Below are 21,457 nucleotides of genomic sequence, written 5' to 3'. Positions count from 1 at the left end.
TGCTTCCTGCGTTCTTATTCTTTATGTTGGCAAAAGACAAAATGCACACTGGACATTTGATGACACATAGACATCAAAGGACTTTATTACTGGCAAAAGACAAAATGCACACTGGGCATTCGATGACACATAGACATCAAAGGACTTCATTAAAACTCTCTTATTTTTATAGACTGCATACCTTGTCTTTTTATGAAATGGTAATATTGCAAAATGAATAAATTCACCTGCTTATCCTATGATGTAAATGCTTCTCTGTTAAAAATAATGCACATTTAGTGAAGAAAATGGAAGCCTCATACGTTACTGGTGGAGATGTTAAAATGATGCATCAGCTTTTACAAATAGCTCAGTTTACCATATGACCTAGAAATTCTACTGTCTGGACTTTATATATATTATATATAATATATAATATTATATACATATAATATATTATATATATTATAACATATAATATAAATATACTCAAATCCCATAATGATTATTTACTTTACTTAAAAACATGATCTTCATTTGTAAGTGTAGCCTGGCAAAAATATTATGTGCCAAAGTGCTATGTGCCTGTGTTTACTCTTGTATCTAAAGCAGTACAAACTACAAAATGCCCTTTGGATAAGCCAAACCTTCAAAAGAACAAAGTTCTCCTTATCATTAGACTGAGAATGAACGTGTCAACATGGGCAAGATGCTTCATTTGTCAATTGTTAAAAGATACTGCCTCAGACTGTTGGTAAGTCAGCACTACCCCTCAGTTCTGATCTGCCTCAGATCTTCCTTCCGGGTTTTCAGACCCCGGCCACGGTGTCCAGGTTGGCTCCAGTCTTCTCTTTAAATAGTTCAAACTATGACCACCTCCTCTTCTAAGTTTATAGCATTCTCTTGGGAATTAATTAAACACAGTTGCTGTGATCAACCTTATATTCTTGAATTTCTCATGTGTTCATATGATGACTTCCCAATTATATTTGACAGTTTTTGAAGAAAGAACTAAGTGTTATATCTCTTTGTTAGTACCACAGTATTAAACACAGTGCCCTCTGTATGTGGTATATACCACGTAAGATATATTTTTGTTAATATTAAATACATTATGTAAAAGTTGTCTTGATACTCTTACCTATAACAGCAATTTTGCAATATAATGTAAGAAAAACTCAGTCCCTCAGACAAAAGGAACTCTGAGAGAAATAAGACATAAGGGAACTAGCATCTGTGGACAGCTGACAGGGTGTCACCATAATTATCATGTTTGATCATTAATTAATCAAGACTCACTTGGAAATGCAAGTTCAAGAAATATGAAATTGATCTGCCACTGGACCCATTTTCAGGCATTACTTGACAGACAAAACAGCATATATTTCTAAAAGAAACAGTACCGTAGTATAACGCAAAAAGGACAGGAAGATAAGGATGGTGACAATATATTAAAACAGGACAGGGGCATCTGGGTGGCTCAGTTGGCTGAGCATCTGACTCCAACTCAGGTCATGATGTCATCGTTCATGAATTCGGGCCCCATGTCAGGCTCTCTGCTGTCAGCACAGAGCTCACTTCAGATAGATCCTCTGTCTCCCTCTCTCTCTGCCCCTCCCCCCACCAAAAAAATAAATAAACATTTTTAAAAAGACTGAAAATTTTAAAAAAAAGCACATAACATTCACTTTGCAATTTCTGAATGCCAAGCAAGAGGCTGAATAGTTTACATCTGTTACTTACATTCTAATCCCAGCTCCAGAACTTTCTCGCTAAACACATAAGTGGCATCAGTTCTCTGAACCTTAGTTTCTCCATGTGCAAACTAGAAATGATTCTTAAATGACCTATCTCGCATGGTTGTGGTAAGGCTCGAGTCAGAGGAGGCATGCAAAGTTAGGAAAAAATGTTGAAAAATCTATTGAGCATTAGGCAAATTCAATTCATAGCCTTTTTAAGAAGAACAATTTCTAGGGACGCCTGGGAGGCTCAGTCGGTTGAGCGTCCGACTTTGGCTCGGGTCATGATTTCACGGTTTGTGAGTTCGAGCCCGGCATCGGGCTCTGAGCTGTCAGCTCGGAGCCTGGAGCCTGCTTCAGACTCTGTGTCTCCTTCTCTCTGTGCCCCTCCCCCACTTGGGCTCTGTCTCTCTCTGTCTCTCAAAAATAAATAAATGTAAAACCACAATTTTTTTAAAAAAAGAAGAAAAACAATTTCTAAAGCAATTATTTGAGAAGCAGATATTTTTGTGTTAATGAAATTATTGGAACTATTTCGTTAGAGGTGCCCCCTTCACGCCAACTCAGTCCATCAGTGGCTCCTGTGTCCACGACAGGGTCGAACTAATTCCCTGTGAGCCATTCCAGGCAGGCATGTATAACCTATCACCTCCAATAATATAAACAAGCTGAGCTCTGACTATTTTTGGAATTCAATTAAAAAGAAAAAGTTTCAACATCTAATAACACTAACCCAGATTTCCTGCCAAAGGTAGGATTTTGTGATATAGGAGGATTTTACTAAAATGTCAAACAAACCTAAAGTGTTTACAATAAATATTACATCAAGGCTAACCATACTTAACTGATAGGGGAAAAAACCTTTACTTTTACTAAGGACGCTGCTATGCCAGTAACTCCAGCTTTTTCAGAAAGAAAAGCTTTAAGAACAGAAATACTAAGATTACAAAAGCAAACTCAGTAAGGGCATGTAGTGTGGCACTCGGCTCAGAGGCTTCAGTAGGCACACATGCTTGAGATGTATTTACGTGACAGCTCCAGAGTATTTAAATTTGAGAGTTCCCAACCATGTGGCTAGCACATTTCACCGAACGCTAAAAACATTCTGAGATACTAGAACCAAGGCTCCTGTCCTACAAGTATCCTTTATCTAATAGCATTTGTACTAATTGTTTTAAAGCTTACACAGTCAAAACTCTTGCAAATAACTCTACTGTGTTCTTTTCAGATGAAAGCAATTCGAGTCCAAAAACTGGTTTTTACTTAACCACCTGTCTTTTACTAACCATTTCCTTACAAGAACTAAACATCAAACACAGGGTGCTATAGATAAGTCATGTGTTTTCCAGCAGATGGCCCCTTGTAATGGCCAGGTTCATCTAACACCAAACATCCTCTAGAACCTACAATCCTGCACAACTGTGGGTTTTCCTTCTTTATGTTCTTATCAACATAATTTTTGAAAATACATTAAGTAATATAAAATGAAAATAGCGTAATTTGCATTGCAGCTTTGAGGGGAAAAAAGCAGAAATGCAGAAATACTCATAACAAAATTTCCTAAAATAAAATGTATAGCCTGTAATATGCATTATAATAGCAGTTTACCCAATACAAAACCCAAAGGAATCGCTGCTGTGTATTCAATTACAATTTATAAAAATGTAAACATATGTATAAATAATATAAACAATATGACAATTTATATTATTAATGTACTTTTAAGAAAATGAAAATGATACTTTCAATTTGCCTACTCATGGATCAAAGCCTACGGTGTTACACATCCTTCAGAAAAAAGTCTTCAGTGAGAGCTTTTCTTTTCTTTTTTAAAGATTTTATTTTTAAGTTATCTCCATACCCAACATGGGGCTCAAACTCACAACCCTGAGATCAAGCCTCACATGCTCTACCGACTAAGCCATCCAGACACCCCAAGAGCTTCTCTTTAAAAACTAGCATTTGTAATGGGGCGCCTGGGTGGCGCAGTCGGTTAAGCGTCCGACTTCAGCCAGGTCACGATCTCGCGGTCCGTGAGTTCGAGCCCCGCGTCGGGCTCTGGGCTGATGGCTCAGAGCCTGGAGCCTGTTTCCGATTCTGTGTCTCCCTCTCTCTCTGCCCCTCCCCCGTTCATGCTCTGTCTCTCTCTGTCCCAAAAATAAATAAACGTTGAAAAAAAAAAAATTTAAAAAAAAAACTAGCATTTGTGATAACTGATCCCCTTAGTTAGAAAAATGAATTGCTATGCTTTCTTGCACATTTAGAATAAAAGAAGTGAGTTCATAACACTGATAGGATAGCTTGAAATCAGGAAGTGTGATATCTCTGGTTTTGTTCTTTTTTCTCAGGACTGCTTTGGCTATTGGGGTCTTTTGTGTTTGCATACAAACTTTAGGATTGTTTCTTCTATTTCTGTGAAGAATGAATTTGGTATTTTGATGGGGAATGCACTGAATCTGTAGATGGCTTTTGAGTGGTACAGCTACTTTAACAATACGAAATCTTCCAATCGATGAACACAGGGTGTCTTTCCATTTGTTTGTGTCTTTGATTTCTTTCAGCAAAGTCTTAAGAGTTTTCTCCCTACAGATCTTTCACTTTCTTGGTAAAATTTATTCCTAAGTATTTTGTGAATGGGATAGTTTTCTTTATTTCTTTTTCTAATGTTTCATGATCTCTGTAAGTTGATTTTGTTAACCTACTACTTTACTGAAATCATTGATTAATCCAAGAAGTTTTTTGATTGGTTATTTAAAGTTTTCTACATATAAGATCATATCATCACCAAGCCATAGTAATAAAAACAGTATGATACTGGCACAAAAATAGACACATAGACCAGAACAGAGAGCCCAGAATTAAATCTCAGCATATACAGTCAACTAATATTCGACAAGAGAACCAAGAACCCAATGGGTAAAAGATATTCTCTTCAAACGGTACGGGGAAATTTAGAGGAACACATGCAAAATAATGAACCTGGACCTCTAACTCACACCGCTTACAAAAGTTAACTCAGAATGGATCAAAGACTTAAATATAACACCTGATACCAAGAAACTCCTAGAAGATAAGAAAGAAGCTCATTGATACTTAGCAATGATTCTTTGTACCTGACACCAAGAGCACAAACAACAAAAGCAAAAATCAACAAACAGGACTACATCAAACTCAGAAGCTTCTGCACAGCAAAAGAAACTAACAAAATAAAAAGGTAGCCTTCAAAATGGGAAATATTTTTTGTAAACCACATATCAGATACGGGGTTAATATCCAAAAATATACAGAGAACTAACACAACTTAATAATGAATAAACACTCTCGTTTTTTTAAATGGGCAGAAGAACTAAAGAGACATTTTTCCAAAGAGGACATCAAAATAGTTAAAAAGCACATGAGCAGATGCTCAACATCACTAATCATCAGGGAAATGCAAATGAAAACCGCGCTGAGATATCACCTCATACCCGCTGGAATGGCTATCATCAAGAAGACAAGAGACAGCAGGTGCTGGCGAGAACATGGGAATGTAAATTAGTCCAACCACTATGGAAAACAATATTGAGGTCACTCAAAAACTTGAAAACATACCTACCATACATTCCAGCAACTCCATTTCTGGGAATATACTCAAAGGAAATGAAAACAGGAATGCGATGAGATACACACCTCCATGTTTATTGCAACACTATTGACAATAGCCACGATAGGAAAGCAACCAAATGCCCATTAATGGATGAGTGGATTAAAAAAGATGTGATATATATGCACAATAAAATATTACTTAGCCATGAGAAAGGAGGCTATCCTATCATTTGCAAAATCACAGATGGACCTTGAAAACATTATGCTAAATGGGATAAGCCAGACAAAGAGAAGTACTATAAGGTATCACTTATACATGGAATCTTAAAAGACCAAACATGCTAAAAATAAAAATTAAAAAAAAAAAAACAGAAAATAAAATGGTGGTTACCAGGAAATGGAAGAGTAGAGAGTAGGGGTGTTAAATGGATGCTGTTTAAGTGTATAAACTTGTAATGAGTACTAAAATAGCCATAGAGATTAAATGTACAGTTTGTTGAACAATAATAATAATAATGTACTGCAAGTATGTAATGTGATAAATATCATTACAATGGCAACTATATTACATATATAAATGTATCAAAGTAACACAATATAAACCTTAAATTTATACAAGGTTACATGTTAAATTTATCCAATTAAAAAAACTGATAGGAAATGATGAAAGTTTGAAGAATCATACTTCCTAATTCCAAGACTTACTAAAAAGCTACAAAAATCAACTCAGTATAGTATTAAAAATGAACACACACATAAATAAATGGAACAGTTGAGAAAGTACAGAAATAGATTTACACAAATACAGGAAATGGATTTTGACAGAGTACAAAGGCAATTCAATAGAGAAAGGATAATCTTCCAACAAATAGTCCTGGATTCACTGAATATCCACATGAAAAAAATGGACATCAACCCATACCTCATATCTTTATAAAAATTAACTGAAAATGAATCATAGACCTATTTCTAAAACCTAAAACTACAAAACCTATAGAAGAAAAAACAGGAGGAAATCTTGATGACCTTACACTAAGCCAAGAGTTCTTAGATACAACACTAAAGTCATAATCCATAAAAGAAAAACATTGATAAGGTGGACTTTATAAAAATTTTAAACATCTGCTCTGCAAAAAGGACCTTTTTGTGAATGGGAGAAAATTTTTGCAAATCACTTATCTGACAAAAGGTTTCTATCCAGAATACATAAACAACTCTCAAAATTCAGCGACAAGAAACTAAGCAACCCAGTTAAAAGGGGGGCACAAAAAGGGGCACCTGGGTGGCTCAGTCACTTAAGTGTTCAACTCTTGATTGGACAGGTTCGTGGGATCAAGCCCTGCATCAGGCTTTGTGCTCACAGCTCAGAGTCTGCTTGGGATTCTCTCTCTCCTTCTCTCTCTGCCTTTCCTCCACTCGCACTCTCTCTCTTTCTCGCTCTCTCAAAATAAATAAACTTTTTAAAAAAGTGGGCAAAACATGCGAACAGATAATTCACCCATGCATACACACAGATGGCAAATAAGCATATGAAAAAAATGCTCAACATTATTATTCACTAGGGAAAACAGAAATTAAAACCACAATCACTACACGCCTACTAGAATATCTAGAAAAGACAAAAAAAATTATGAAACAACATGCTGGCACAGATACAGAGCAGTTAGAACTCCCTTACATTGCTAGAGGGAGCTCAGAATGGTACAGCCACTTGGGAAAACAATTTCATAGTTTCTTACCATAGAACCATTTATATAACATATAAATAGGTACTTACCATATAGCCAGAAATCACACTCCTCTAAGTATTTACCCAAGAGAAATGAAAATTTATGATCACACAAGAACCTATCCATGAATATTTAAAACTTCCTTGGTCATAATTGCTAGAAAACAAAAACAACAACCCGAAGGCCCATCAGCAAGTATAAACAAACAATGGTATCCATCGAATGGAATATAGCTCAGTAGTAAAAAGGAATGAACTACTACTGATACATGCAACAACATGAATAATTCCCAAACATATTTTGCTAAGTGAAACAAAAGTCAGACCCAAAAGGCTACATACTGTAGGATTCCACTTATATGACATTCTGGAAAAGGCAAGACTGTACGGACCACTTACATGACATTCTGGAAGAGGCAAAACCATAGGGATACACAACAAATCTGTGGTTCTTATATATGGTCAGGTTTTTTTTTTCACAAAGGGATCAAGGCTTGTCAATGAGGAAAGCAAAGTCGTGAACAATGGTGTGGGAACAATAAATACAGGGCAGAAATGAACCTCAGCCTCTACCTAATATTACATACAAAGATTAATTTGAGATGGATCACAGACCTAATCATAAATGCTAAAACTTTAAAACTTCCAGAAGAAACACTAGGAGATTATCTTAACAACCTTGGGGGTATAGAAACATTGCTTGCCACATAAAAATAAATACTCAAAAGAGAAAAAGATTTGTAGGTTGCATTTCATCAAAATCTGAAAACTTGGGATCATCAAAAGAAACATTAAAACATGAAAAGACAAGTGAGATACTGGAAGGTAATATCTGTGATATATATGTACAACAAGGGATTTATATCCAGAATATCTAAAGAACTCTTACAAATCAATAATAAAAACACAAAGAATCCCAATTTTTTAATGGGCAAACACTTGAAGAGACACTTCACAAAAGAAGATATAGGAATGACCAATAAGAACATGAAAAGTGCTGGGGCGCCTGGGTGGCGCAGTCGGTTAAGCGTCCGACTTCAGCCAGGTCACGATCTCGCGGTCCGTGAGTTCGAGCCCCGCGTCGGGCTCTGGGCTGATGGCTCAGAGCCTGGAGCCTGTTTCCGATTCTGTGTCTCCCTCTCTCTCTGCCCCTCCCCCGTTCATGCTCTGTCTCTCTCTGTCCCAAAAATAAATAAAAAAAAAAAAAAAAAAAAGAACATGAAAAGTGCTGAATATCATTAATCACCAAGAAAACATTAATTAAAACCACAGTGAAATACCTTTTTAAAACAACTAGAGTGACTAAAATTTAAAAGACTGACAATACCAAATATTGCAGAGGATGTAGAACAATGGAAATTCTCATATATTGGTCATGAAAATATAATATGATACAGCCATTTTGGAAAAATGGAAAAAATGTTGATAGTTTTTTTTATAAACATACACCTACACCATGACCTAGCAAATTCACTCTTAACTTTCATTTCTTAAAGAGAAAGGAAAACTTACGTCAACAAAATACTCATACGATAATACTTGCTGCAATTTTATTTACGACAGCCCAAAACTGGAAACAACCCAAATATCCATCCACTCACAATCTATCAAATTGTGGTGTAATTATAAAATAGAATACTATCTCACCATAAAAAAGAATGAATTACCAACATGTTGTGAATACACAACAACATGGATGACTATCAAAACACTATTTTGAGTGAATTAAGCCAACCACCAAACACTACATATTGAATGATTCCATTGAGAGGAAACTCAAGGGCAAGTGAAAGTAATCTATGATGATAGGATTGGAACAATGGTAGCCCATGGAGTGGAAACTGAAAGAGGGCATAAAAGAACTTTCTGGAATAATGAAATATTTTAAGTTGTTTTTTTTTTTTAAGTTTATTTAGAGAGAGAGAGAGAGAGAGAGAGACCAGGGAGGGGCAGAGAGAGGGGGAAAGACAGAGTCCCAACTGGGTTCCGCCTGTCAGCAGGGAGCCGGAGGTGGGGCTCCATCTCACAACCTTGAGATCATGACCTGAGCCAAAATCAAGAGTCAGAGGCTTAACTGACTGAGCTACCCAGGCACCTCGAAATGCAGATCATATCACATGTCACCCTGCAACACTGAACACAACAAATAGCTACTTTTAGAGAGTGTATTAATTCATTCAAATTCATAGAAGAAGGCATAAGTTCACATGTTTGGGAAAGCAGAATGGTCTTATTTTAAGCAACCTGAAACTATTAACAAACAAAAATAATATTTTTTAATTAAGCTTGCCAATAGAAGTATGAAACGATGTAATTATGGACCAAATAAAGAGGTTAAACACTGAATCAGAGTCCTAAGCATCTTATCTTAGGAACACATGAACTATTATCAAAGTCAATACCCCCCCCAAAAAAAAGTATACACTATCTTTGTATGTTATTCCTGATTGGGCAAGGATGACAGTTAACAATATAAATTATGATGAGAATAATTTATATAGGGAAAAATACAGCTATGTTAACTACCCAAAACTTCTGTTCTCAGTCGAATCCAACATAAAAAAAAAAAATAATTCATCCAACAGTGAATGATTTTGCTACAGGGTCTACAATTATAACTCTAGTTCTTATATAATATTAGGAAGTATAACAAATTTCAACCCCAAATGAATTAAAATGATGGTTCATATAGGAACCCCCACAAGTGTAATAAACCGGACAAAAGGATTATCTAGACTAAAACTGACATTTGACCAAATCTCTTAACCTTTCATTTTAAAAATAAATAAAGGAAATGCAATGTTATCATTTACTTGATCAGCGCATTCTAAGGTGCTTTAACCAGAAACCTACTTCCCAACTTAACTATAAGACAATCCTTAATACACATGCAGACACACATATACACGCACACACACATGCATTTGTGAGTATGTGTATGTGTTTGCATGATCACATGTATGTGTGCAGAATAAGTTCTAGGCATTCTCAAAAGTTCCAAACGGATTTGGCATTGGTACTAAAAGAAAACACCTGAAATAGTAAAATATTTGATCAGCCCGTTTTTTAAAGCTCTGCGGGAGAAGCATACCTGTGCCCTCTTCTGCACCTCAGAGAGGAGCTCGGAGTACTGCAACTCCAGTTCCTTCTTTTGTTTCTGCCAGCAGCTCTCTTGGGCTTTGATCTGTTCTGCCACTTTGTTAAAAGTGTCTTCCTGTGTGTGCTGAAGCTCCCTCATTGTGTCAGACTTGTTTTTACAGATATACTCCAGATGACTTATCTAAACAGGGAAATGCAACAGAGAATGAGATAGGCTCACAAAACATTTCTTTGTACATCTCCCCCAAAACCATCCAAAATTTTCACCTACGATTCATTCCTTAAGCTCACATAAAAATTGTAAGTTAAAATGAAAACCCAAAAATTAAGAAACAGAAATCGGTAGGGCAAATAATCATATTTTAGAAGAATATGGTGTCATTTATATGCACATATGCTGAGATGACAAACCATTTTTCTCTTTCTAATAAAGTTACTCACTCTAGAATCAACTTTACTGAGAAAATTAAGAAGACTATTCTTATTTCTGGAACCAAAGCTCTTCAATGGGAAACAGCATTTCAATGAGATTTACAAATCTACAAACATTTTACATATAATAAAACAGAACAGTACAACCATTTTTTTATTTCACGTTCCAAACGCTGGAAAGAAAATCATCTGAGATGTACGACAATTAATGATGTTCAAAACTATGAAAAACTGTTAAAACATAATACCATCTCAGAGGGTTCAAACATGTACTCATTTTAATTGCCAGTAATTTTCAAACCCATTATACACACATTCACAATCATGAACAGCATCTGGGCTTCTCACAATGTATTCCCTCATTTCCTCAATCCTACTTCTCAGTGCCCGTGGTTTTATTTGCCAATCGAACCAAGGCAAAATGCCCTCAGTCTAAAATTAGGCCAAGATGCTGTTTCATTAATTCAACAGATTAGAGTTAAAAACAACAACAACAACCACAACAACAACAACAACTTAGGTAAGTTTTTCTCTTCACGTCCCATAAGAGCAAGTGCCATTTCAATTAAGATCTGGAAACCGGACCACATAACATAGTTCTGACCAGTTCAATAGACCCAGGATAAGAACTGATATCTTCAATGGTGAAATATGTTGGTCTGCTAAGCCATTTTAATTTTCCATCACCAAAATAGGGCTTTTTAAAAAATTTTTTGAAAGACTGAATTTCTGGGCTCATGAATGGTAAAGTGATCCTAAGAGTCTACTGTTTTCTCCTACCGTGTATACCTCTCACATGCTACAGCACGGAAAGGGTTTTGTAATACACATCTTATTATAATTCAAGAAATATCATAAACATAATTTTAAATTTTTAAGTGCTTTTAAAGTAACACCTCATTATTTCCTGAGCAAAAATTTTAAGATCATGTTTTTGAATAGCTGTATCTTGTTTCTATTTTATGCTAACATAAAGAGTTGGTTTATTAATGTAAATGACTAAGTTCTTTGAATTGCTTCATCAGTAAGATTAATTTATTTTCTTTTAATTAGGTCCCTGTGGCTAATACTGGCTAGTAGTATTAGCATGTCCTGCACAGAGTGTGGAGCTTAGAGACTTCATACAGACTTCAGTCACATTTACATGCCCACAGCAATGGCATCAAACTGAGTTGTAGACAAGCCATAATTAATGGTATTGAATTATTAACACCCAAATTCTTTTTGAAATAAGATGAATGTCAGCCCCTCTTAATGATACTGTGATGTGGACAAATGTCACTGAATTTAATAGAGGTATCTGGTGCCTGAGGACAGTTACCTTCTCATTAGCCCTGGTGAGGTCTGAGATCAGGGCATCAACATTCTCCTGCAAGACTGCACAGAGCTCGGACCACGAGAATTTATCCAGCATGCCTTCTGGTTGTTTTATGAGCACACAGCCTGCTATCAAGTGCTGATACAAGGTATGAAGAAAGGTTAGCTTCTCCTGTGAGAAAAAAAAATAATAATTCCAGTATATCCACATTGTAAGAAGTAAAACACACACTATGCACGGGGAAGCATTTGTTTCAAAAACTTGAGAAGGAATTAAAATGTTCAAGTCTCAGAATACTGTCATTTTGGGTACTTTTCTTACATTCAAAACTACACAGCAGATACAAACTTAGAATTGATTAAACTTGGTATTCAAAACCAAAAATCTGAAGTCTAGAAGCCAAAAGACCAGGGTTCTGACCCCAGTTCTGTTACTACTGAGGATGTCACCTAAGTGCCTGTTCAGACATCACCTTTCTCAGATACATGACATGTCTGGACTAATTGTTTCTAAGCCCTTTTAAGTAGATGTCGGTATAGTCATTCTACAGTTTCATATTTACATCTGCCCAAACAGATGTTATTTAAGTCAAAAAAACCAATATAGAGAGAAGACTGTTGCTCAGTTCCACTGAAGACAAAGTTATACAATATCTGTGCTTTACATGTACACAATTACTCAGCTTTCTTCTTCCCCCAGAGATTCCAGTTTGCTTACCTCTTATAGGAAATCTATCCCAAGCCCCTTAGGCAAAGCAGACAGTGATATGAAAGATATGGAAGAGGGGTTCATCTGTTTTCCCTGTAAGTTCATATAGTATTTGGCACATTGAGCATTTACAGGTGTTTAAATATTACAAAGTAACAGGCAAAAAGAAATGGACATGGCTGCCCAAGACATATTTCCAAAACTGTCCAATTAGAAATATACAATAAAAAGTTCTTTAAAATTATATTGCCATTGTAGTAACTAAACCATCCATTGTTTAACGACCTAGAAACACTATGCCGTAGAATTCAGTAAAAAGCCGATCCCATCTTGAACACACAAAAAGTTTATTTACTAACGTGCCAAATGGCTCTCTTTATAAGGTGTTTCATCTATAAACTGCCAAAGAGTGGAACTCAAGACAAGGCAATTGTAAAGCTGCAAAAGGATATTTTATGTAGATAATAAGTTGCCTCAAGATTTTTTTAATAGACCAGCAAGAAAAGAAAACTTTTAAAAGAAGGAAATTTGAGGGGGGAAAAATAGAAATGCTAACCTTCTAGACAAGAATAACTGTATCTAGCATATGCAAAGGTTTTGTGTTTATAAATTGTGGGGAAAGTTTTTCCATATATATCAAAATGTGTATCTTTAATTGTCTCTAGATGACACCTTACTTTTTCCCAATATAACAATTTAAAGCCAAAAAATTTTAATATGTAGTTACAGCCACTAACTTGAGTTAGGATATCAGAAGAATCTTCATAAATATGTTACGCCTTTTTCTTTTTTAAGCAACTAAAGATGTCTTTTGCATTTTCAACTGGGTTGAGATACTTAAAAACCTTATTAAATCCAACTAACCAAATGTGATATTCAGGCACTAAAGGTCTTCACCCTCCACATTTTGCCAAGTGATCAAGTTCATCCTAAAGGATAATTCATTGTGTCGCCATTATGTCCTTTTTGCTTGGGCTGTGACAAACCATGCATGATAATCATCCATTTGGCGTGAAAAGAGAATCTCAAGATCCAAAATCAATTCACACATGTTGAACCCAACCACAATGCTGTAGACATGCTGACTTTACAATACAGTCAGGCTTCTAGTTTCCTTTACTTTAATCATTATCTGATGTGTAGAACAATTCCAGCCCCTTCATGTGGACACAATTTAAATCCCAGACTGTAAGAAGAGTGGAAAGAATGTTTCCTTTTTACTCTCTTGGCATTCATGTCCATATTTGTTGGAGTAATGAACTCAATATGCAGGAAGACTCAGATAAACCAGCTCCATACTAGCTAAACTAGCTCTATATCCCATGGGTGAAAGAACATATAAGATAACAATTCCATTCACCCAGCCTCACACAGAATATAAAAGTTTTGCCATAATATTTTAAGAATTTATTAATAAATAAAAATGCATAGGCAACTCTCGAGGGCATCCAAATAAAGGTTTAATATTGTGGGTGACTTCTATTTTTCCACATTTTGGTTACTACCCTGTAATTGTAAAGAGTAAGGAGACTGTCTATTAGAGCAGATATTACTTCTGTTTTGCAAATAAGGAAAGATGTGGAGAGACTAAGCTGTGTGGCTTGTCCATATTCACATTTTGCAAACAGAAGTACCACTAGCCAAGTCTGGTTCTTTCTGATCATGAGAAACATATTCCCACCATGTTCAGCTGCTAAACTACTGAAATAAAAAATAGTTTTGTCAGTGGCAAATAGGCAAACTTTGAAAGGACCATCAGGAGCGTAAGTGCTGGGGATACAAGTGGCACGAGTGACCGAGGGGTTAAACTCTATCACTTCTCTCCAAATTAGGATGACCTGATAGTGAAAGAGTGACCGATTTTGCGACTGGCATGACTATTTCAAAACGGTTGGCTCAGAACAATTTTTTTGAATTAAATTAAATTTTTTTGAATTAAGTAAAAATAGCCACGTGATGTATGTAAATTTCTAAAACCGAGATTAGCGAAGGCCTTTCCTGCCAGGCATCCTGTCTCAGGTGATACCTCGGTATCCTTCTGGAAAGCCTGGGAAAGCTTCTGCAGTTCACTCTCCGATTGGGCCGCTCGAGCCTTTTCTTTCTCCCAACAGTGCAGCACATTTTGTAGTTCCGCTTTCAAAGTGCTTATGAGAGCCTCTCTGTCTGCACATTTAGTGCGTAAATGACTTAACTCTTTACTGACATCAGCCAGTTTATCCTGAAGGTCCTGTCAGAGATACAAAATAAAGAGACCATATGAAGGCCGGCCAGTAAAGGGGCCGAGGATGCAAATGTAAAATACATAATGAAGACTTCCTAAGCTTTACCATAAAAGAATCGTAAAGGCAAGCATCTGACTACAGTGCCAAACATACTTAGGCATTTTAAGGTATTTGATTGAATGTATTTTCTAAAGTATGCTATTGTAGCTCAAAAGTTAGGAAAAAACTGCTAAGTTTTAACATGTAAACATAAAATATTCCCAAGGTAGCTAATTCCAAAAAGCTCTTTGAAAAGGACTTTTCCTTTCAATTTATCATTTAAAAAAATAATAATAACTTGGTAGCTCAAAGCATTTTAATAACATGTAAATAACACTTTTAAATGAAATCTTTTACCTTCCGTATAAGAACATTTACTTCCCAATGACATGCAAATTCTAACAGAAATCTCGTATGTGGGACATAAGATTCTGAATTATTTCTTCTTCAACCTTATTAACAAACTCTACTGAAGTATGTCCATGACAAACTCAACATTAAGCAATACAAAGACATTCCGACTCCCACACTTGCCTCAGTATGATTCTGCAAAGATGTAATACATAAAACCAGTGCAGAGAATAAAATAAACTGTTGTCCTGGACCATAGCCAGGTGCGGCCCCAGCCCGTTACTAGGCCTGATGCATTAAAAACAATGGCTCCACCCTACAATGATGAAAACTGACTCCAAATACTGATGTGCTTATGTAAAATATGTTGAATATGTATCTGAGGCTGGGCATTAAATCTTAAATCGTTTTTTTCAGTCTGTGGTATTATAATTAAATCTGGGAAATGCATTTTTCCTTTAACCAAAATAATTTCCAACCAAGTTTTATTTTTTTAATGAAAAAAACATTCTTGTTTCTTTGATCAACAATAAAAATTCAAAACTGTATCCAAATGTACTTAATAAAAAATAGGAAGATACATTTTCAGATAGTTCTACTTTAAAATATTCCCTCGATAGTCATTTGGGTCTCTTAATACAAAAAGAAAAAGTCATTCTAAGTCCTAATACCTTAATATTTTTAGTGTGAGATTCTATCTTCTGTTGGGTAGAACTGAGTTCATTCGATGCTTTTTCCTTAGCATCATTCACACTGTTTAGCTGATGAAAGAAAACGGAAGTTACTTTTTTTGTATTTTTCAAGGACGGTAACTCAAAAAAGCTAATCTTTAAATGTTTTTTATGCAATTACTTAAATACCAATGTTCCAATAGTGATTAACAGTTAAAAAAAATCCTTTCTTTTGGTTAACTATGTCATTTCTGTCACAAGTGCGCATGGCTAAAAAGAAAAGAGAGCGTTCAAGCTTAAAATGTCAGTGATGTTATTGTGCATTTACTCGAAGGCTGGATAAAGGGTTTTATTCTTACTGTAAACAAATACAACTTTATTCTTAAAATCCTCCTGGACCAACATGCCAAAAGCAGTGGCATCTATAAGGAAAGAGAAAAAGGACAGAGCTGAAGACTGTTCTCTCTATACATCATGAGGGTATTCACTGGTCTCTCCCTCCATATGACAACTTCAGGGTCGGTCACAGGCAGTCCTACTGGGAAGGCTTGTGGCAGGTCATCAGTTGGTCCTGCTCCGCTTGTGATTTATTTTCTTTGACAGTTCATTCTTCTTTCTGTCAGACTGCTCTTTTTGCTTTCTTTTCAGCCACCCCCTTGGTCTCCCCACTGCTGTCTCTGGCACTGGTTCACAACAAAGCACATTACTAAGCCAAAGCCTGCTGAGTCGACTTTTCAACTGTGCTGAGGATCATGTGACATTCATCCTCCCAAATAACAATTCGCTGTGGGTAATATGTTCCTAGTTACCCTGCAGCTTCCAGACCTGGGCCTCAGAAGAGTTTCAGAAAGTACTAACAATACAGGTTGCCTTGTCTCACTGGGAGCGACTTGGCAATATTTGTTCTTTACGGCAATTTAATTATTCCAGCGGTCATTTTCGCTTTTGCCTTCTGAACAATGACAGAGGGCATTAAGAAGGCTCACTTTTCCTCCTTCGTTGACCTTGGTAAACTAAAGCAAAAGAAACCTCTTTTGAAATGTGAAATATAAGGATATGATGGCCTTGTATTGCTTGAAAGAAACAAATAAACAAAAGGATAAACACTAAATTCCATACTATGTGGCTTGTCTTTGGTTTGAACAGTCTGTTTGTTGTTCTGCTAACTAATTGTGTTTAATGTAATTATTTCATACTCTCTAATTCGACAAGATGCAACTAAACAAACTCTTCAATTTTTAAGCATAAACTCATAAAATATTTTAATACCCAAGAAAATTATCAACCCACACATTAAACAATACAAATGAGATGATAAAGAGAAGCACGAGATTTTTTAATCAGCAAATTAAAAACTAGCAGGCTACATCAAACAGATGCTTGTTTTTGAAAACTTCTAACAACATTTACGTTCTTTAGAAAATGAGAACTTCTCTCTTTTTTTCATTAAGACTTTCTCAATTTCTAGAAATCTTAACCTAAAATAATTGACACAGCCTCAATTTCCACTACCTATCCCTAATTTCATAAAAGCACATTAACACTTAAATAGAAACATATGAACACAGATGACTCGTGCAGTTTTTTATTAAGTCAAGATAGATACATTTTGAAGGCCGGGAAAGCGACAGAGTCTTTGCAACTTTGAAAATCACAGTGTGACTGCAGAGTTACGAAAACGTAAGTGAGACACCACTTTAGGCCACACTTAAAGAAAGAACAGTGACGGACAATTTATTATTTTTTGTATCTGTGAAGCTGTCAATTCAACATCCCCCATCTTTCTGACCTTTGTAACAAGCAAGGGAATGCACTGCTGCAGGCCGAAGGCTATATGTGTGGAGCCAAACAGTGCCAGTGTTACCTCATTAGACGCGTCTTCCAGCTTGTTCTGGTAATCTGTCAAGGTACGCCTCAAAGTCTCAAGGACAACAGAGAAGCTGGGAGGTTTATCTTTGTCCTTGTGGATGCCTAGAGAAAAATGTAAGATGAAAATATATCCCAAAGTCACAAAGAGACAAAAGCTAAGCAAAGAGTAACAGAGAGATTACAATTAGATAGAGCTGAAAAGGTATTAGGAAACATCGAGGAGAGTCGTATTCTCCAAAGTATACTGCTGTATAGCCAAGTATTAATAGCCTTTCTAAACAAGTGATCAAATTAAGTTCATAATATATCAAGTTCAGACTTATGGCTACTTCATACCTTACAAAGGCCCACACTGTAGTTAGTAGTGAGCTCTTTTCTTTTCTTTTTTTCCTCTCTTCTAAATAACGTATGTGTGCATACCTGTTATCCAACAATTAAATGAACAGTCTATATATTAACATTGTTTGGGGGAGTTATATACATTTACTCTGGTCCTTGTGTTTCTGATCAGTCAGGCTTATTTTGCTTAAATAATAATTTCTGAACCCAAGAGCACATCATTTTCTGTTATACTTGGAAATATTCTTCAATCCTTAAAATTCTCAAGTTACAATTTGAAATAAATAATAAAAATGCTATTATCTACACAGGCCCACATCATGTTTCAATTAAAACCCTTAAAACTGATACTTATTGTAAAAATATGAGTATTTCCATATTATGCCCTCAAACTATTTTAATTTAGTTGGGCCATAAGTCAGTTGAGCTAATCAAGGTCACATGGTCAAATGTAGTTCAAAAGATTAATCCAAAATAATCAAAAGTTTAGTTTTAAAAACCACTTTAAATTGATTGTCCACTGTACTTCTGTTAAACAAATAGCAAATTTTAAAATATTCTTATTAAAAGATTTTTCTTTTCATATTATAATTTCTCCCTAGCATATTTTATAATCTAAATATTTCAATAAACAAGAAACATATTTTCAACAAGGATGATTTCAAAAAGAAGCATTCATAATATACGTTTTATTATTCATTCATATACTTTACTGAATTCCTACTATGTACTAATCCAAGGCATTAGATACATGGAGGTAAATAAGACTGGCGTGGTATCTGTCCTCATAGAATTTACAGTCTAAAAAGAGGAGGAAAGATAGTAAGCCAGTAATTACATGAGATCATTTATCCATTCTTCATGTATTCAATTGCTGGAACTTTGGAAAGATGGGAAAGAAGGCAATAATAAAGGAAAGAAGAATAATGGAAGGAAGGAAGGAAGGAAGGAAGGAAGGAAGGAAGGAAGGAAGGAAGGAAGGGAGGAAAGGAGGAAGGAAGCAAGGAAGGAAGGAAGGAAGGAAGGGAGAGAGGAAGGAAGAAAGGAAGAAAGAAAAACAAAAATAAAAGGGGAGAGAAAGAAGAAAAAATTTTGGGCTCAATGACAGACTAACTTTATCTCAGCACATTGTTGATATTTAGTGTTTTAATTTTGTATAAAATGTTATTAATAAATTGATTATATTCATCAAGGTATAATTTAAACACTATCTCAAGTATGGGTACATCTTAGATTTTTTTTAAACAGAAGAAGAATATTTAACTTAAAAACCAAAAGTAATATAGAAGCAACACATATCCCAGCTGGGCAAAAAAAAAAGACGCTGCTCTGAGCCATGATAATGGAGAAGACAGTACTCTTTGTAATTACTATGAGTTAGAAAGACAACTCATTAAAAATTTTATTAAAGGTCTTACCAAATATATTTTTTTAAAAATTGCTCTTGCACAAGATAAAAAAAATGTAATGTATAATTCTTTTCTTTTGCTACTACACAAGTAGGCCATGAATAAATCATTCAAGGACACTCGGGAAATCTGCTGGCTTTTACAATAAGGGAGAAAACTTCCTCTTAGAAATTCAGAAGAATAAAACCAGTTTAATATGAGTGTTGAGGGGTAAGGGGACAAAATGACCTCTCCTTACTGACCCATGCATATTCTTATATTCTACATAAAATAAAGTTTCTTTGCTTGAAAATGTTTATACAATAAAGTTCAGTTGAAGTACAACGTATACATTAAGTCACCCACATCCATCATAAAAAGAAATAGCTCCTGGTTCCTTAACATGGCAAAAGGCTTATAAAGAAAAAGAAAAGGTCACTAGGACCCAGGACCTTATTGACTAATTTGACTTACCCTAATAATAACCACTGCACCATGGCCCAAGAAACAATAAACAGTTAAAGATATCAAAAGGAGCTCTAAAAACGCAGATAAAGAGCAATAAAAAACAATTTGAAAAGTGGTCATAAATGGCTTTTCAAAGGTCAAAGTCCAAATGAAGAACAGAATGTGTCAGAACACTATATACTTCAACAGCACTAACTCAAAACCTTCCAATGTCGTCTATATGTGTACGTCTCTGTACGTGGATGCCAGCCTATACTTGCACATCACCACTATCTGCTTCAATCCCTCTCACTCGCTTTTAATATTAAGACCATTTCAACTCTGGATGTTCCTTGGCAACATTTTTTGTTTGTTTGTTTTTTGTTTGTTTGGGGTTTTTTTCACATTTTATTTCATATTACTACGAGACATCATAACACTTACATTAAATATAAAAATATATGCATGTGTGTGTACCCATATCATAACCCAGTGAATGTTTTATTATTTATAATGATATTCTTCTCTTCTGGTATGTACAATATGATTTTGTTTTGTAGACACCTACTTGAGCATTATTATCTTTTGTGATTCAGGGCGAATTACCTGAATCTGACTCTGATTAACAATTCCACTAGGGTTGTGGCATAATTATCTGGCTGAAAAGGCCAACCTCAACTGGCTGTGCTTCTTATCAGAGAAGGTTCTCAGGGAAGAATAAATTTTCCATCTTGTTTGGGACTAATCAATCTCTTGTCAAGGGCATATATTTCTTTCATTATCTCATGGTAGATTAGAAACTGCTAGCCTAATATATAGCACCCAATTTCTATGTTTCTTAGGTATAGACTTACCTAAAATTATTACATAAAGGCAAATCTTTTTTTTTTTTTAATGAATAGCCCATAGCAGAGAGAAGATAGAAAAAAATGGCTACAAGCTCTCTATTTAAATGTTTTCTTTCAGGGGTGCCTGGGTGGTTCAGTCAGTTGAGTGTCCAGCTGGTGATTTTGGCTCAGGTCGTGATCCCAGGGTCATGGGATCGAGCCCCATGTCAAGCTCCACGCCAAGTGTGGGACCTGCTTGGGACTCTGTCTCTCTCTCTCTCTCTCTCTCTCTCTGTCCCTCTTCCCCTCTCACACTCTCTCTCTCTAAAATAAAAATAATAATAATAATAAATAAATAAATATTTTCTCTTAGACAAGCTCAAAAACTAAGTATTTCTACATGACCCAAATAAACCACTGCTTTTGAAGCTAGTGTTATTACTTCAGTACCCTGTAATTCCACAGCAGAAACATTAAATTGAGTCTATCTCTTCAACTTTCTCAGACATTCATTCTCTTATCTACCTCAGTCTCCTGCAAGACTCCAAAAGGGGAGAATTATTAAGAAATAATGGAGAGACATGGGGTGCCTGGGCAGCTCAGTCAGTTAAGCGTTGACTTGGGCTCAGGTCATGATCTCACAGTTGGTGAGTTCGAGTCTCACGTTGGGCTCTGTGCTAACAGCTCAGAGCCTGGAGCCTGCTTTGGATTCTGT

At 35.6% G+C, this 21,457-nt stretch overlaps 1 protein-coding gene across 1 annotated transcript in view; it reads right to left on the bottom strand.

Annotated features, from left to right (window-relative positions):
- The window catches only part of CCDC171 (coiled-coil domain containing 171), a 310,063-nt gene that overhangs the window by 173,735 nt on the left and 114,871 nt on the right, over nt 1–21,457 (bottom strand). The window contains exons 12-16 of the mRNA XM_047064791.1: nt 17,737–17,843; nt 15,873–15,962; nt 14,616–14,816; nt 11,885–12,052; nt 10,124–10,312 (exon numbers count right to left, since the gene is read on the bottom strand). Of these exons, the coding sequence (XP_046920747.1) occupies nt 10,124–10,312; nt 11,885–12,052; nt 14,616–14,816; nt 15,873–15,962; nt 17,737–17,843 (755 nt within the window). The remainder of the gene's footprint in view (nt 1–10,123; nt 10,313–11,884; nt 12,053–14,615; nt 14,817–15,872; nt 15,963–17,736; nt 17,844–21,457) is intronic.

This window comes from Lynx rufus, unplaced genomic scaffold (assembly GCF_022079265.1).
Source record: "Lynx rufus isolate CCGP_SWC_20201006 ecotype Redwood Valley unplaced genomic scaffold, mLynRuf1.p SCAF_10, whole genome shotgun sequence".
Classification (NCBI taxonomy): domain Eukaryota; kingdom Metazoa; phylum Chordata; class Mammalia; order Carnivora; family Felidae; genus Lynx; species Lynx rufus.
The sequence above is the reverse complement of the archived record's forward strand: the minus strand, read 5'-3'. Positions and strand labels throughout refer to the sequence as shown.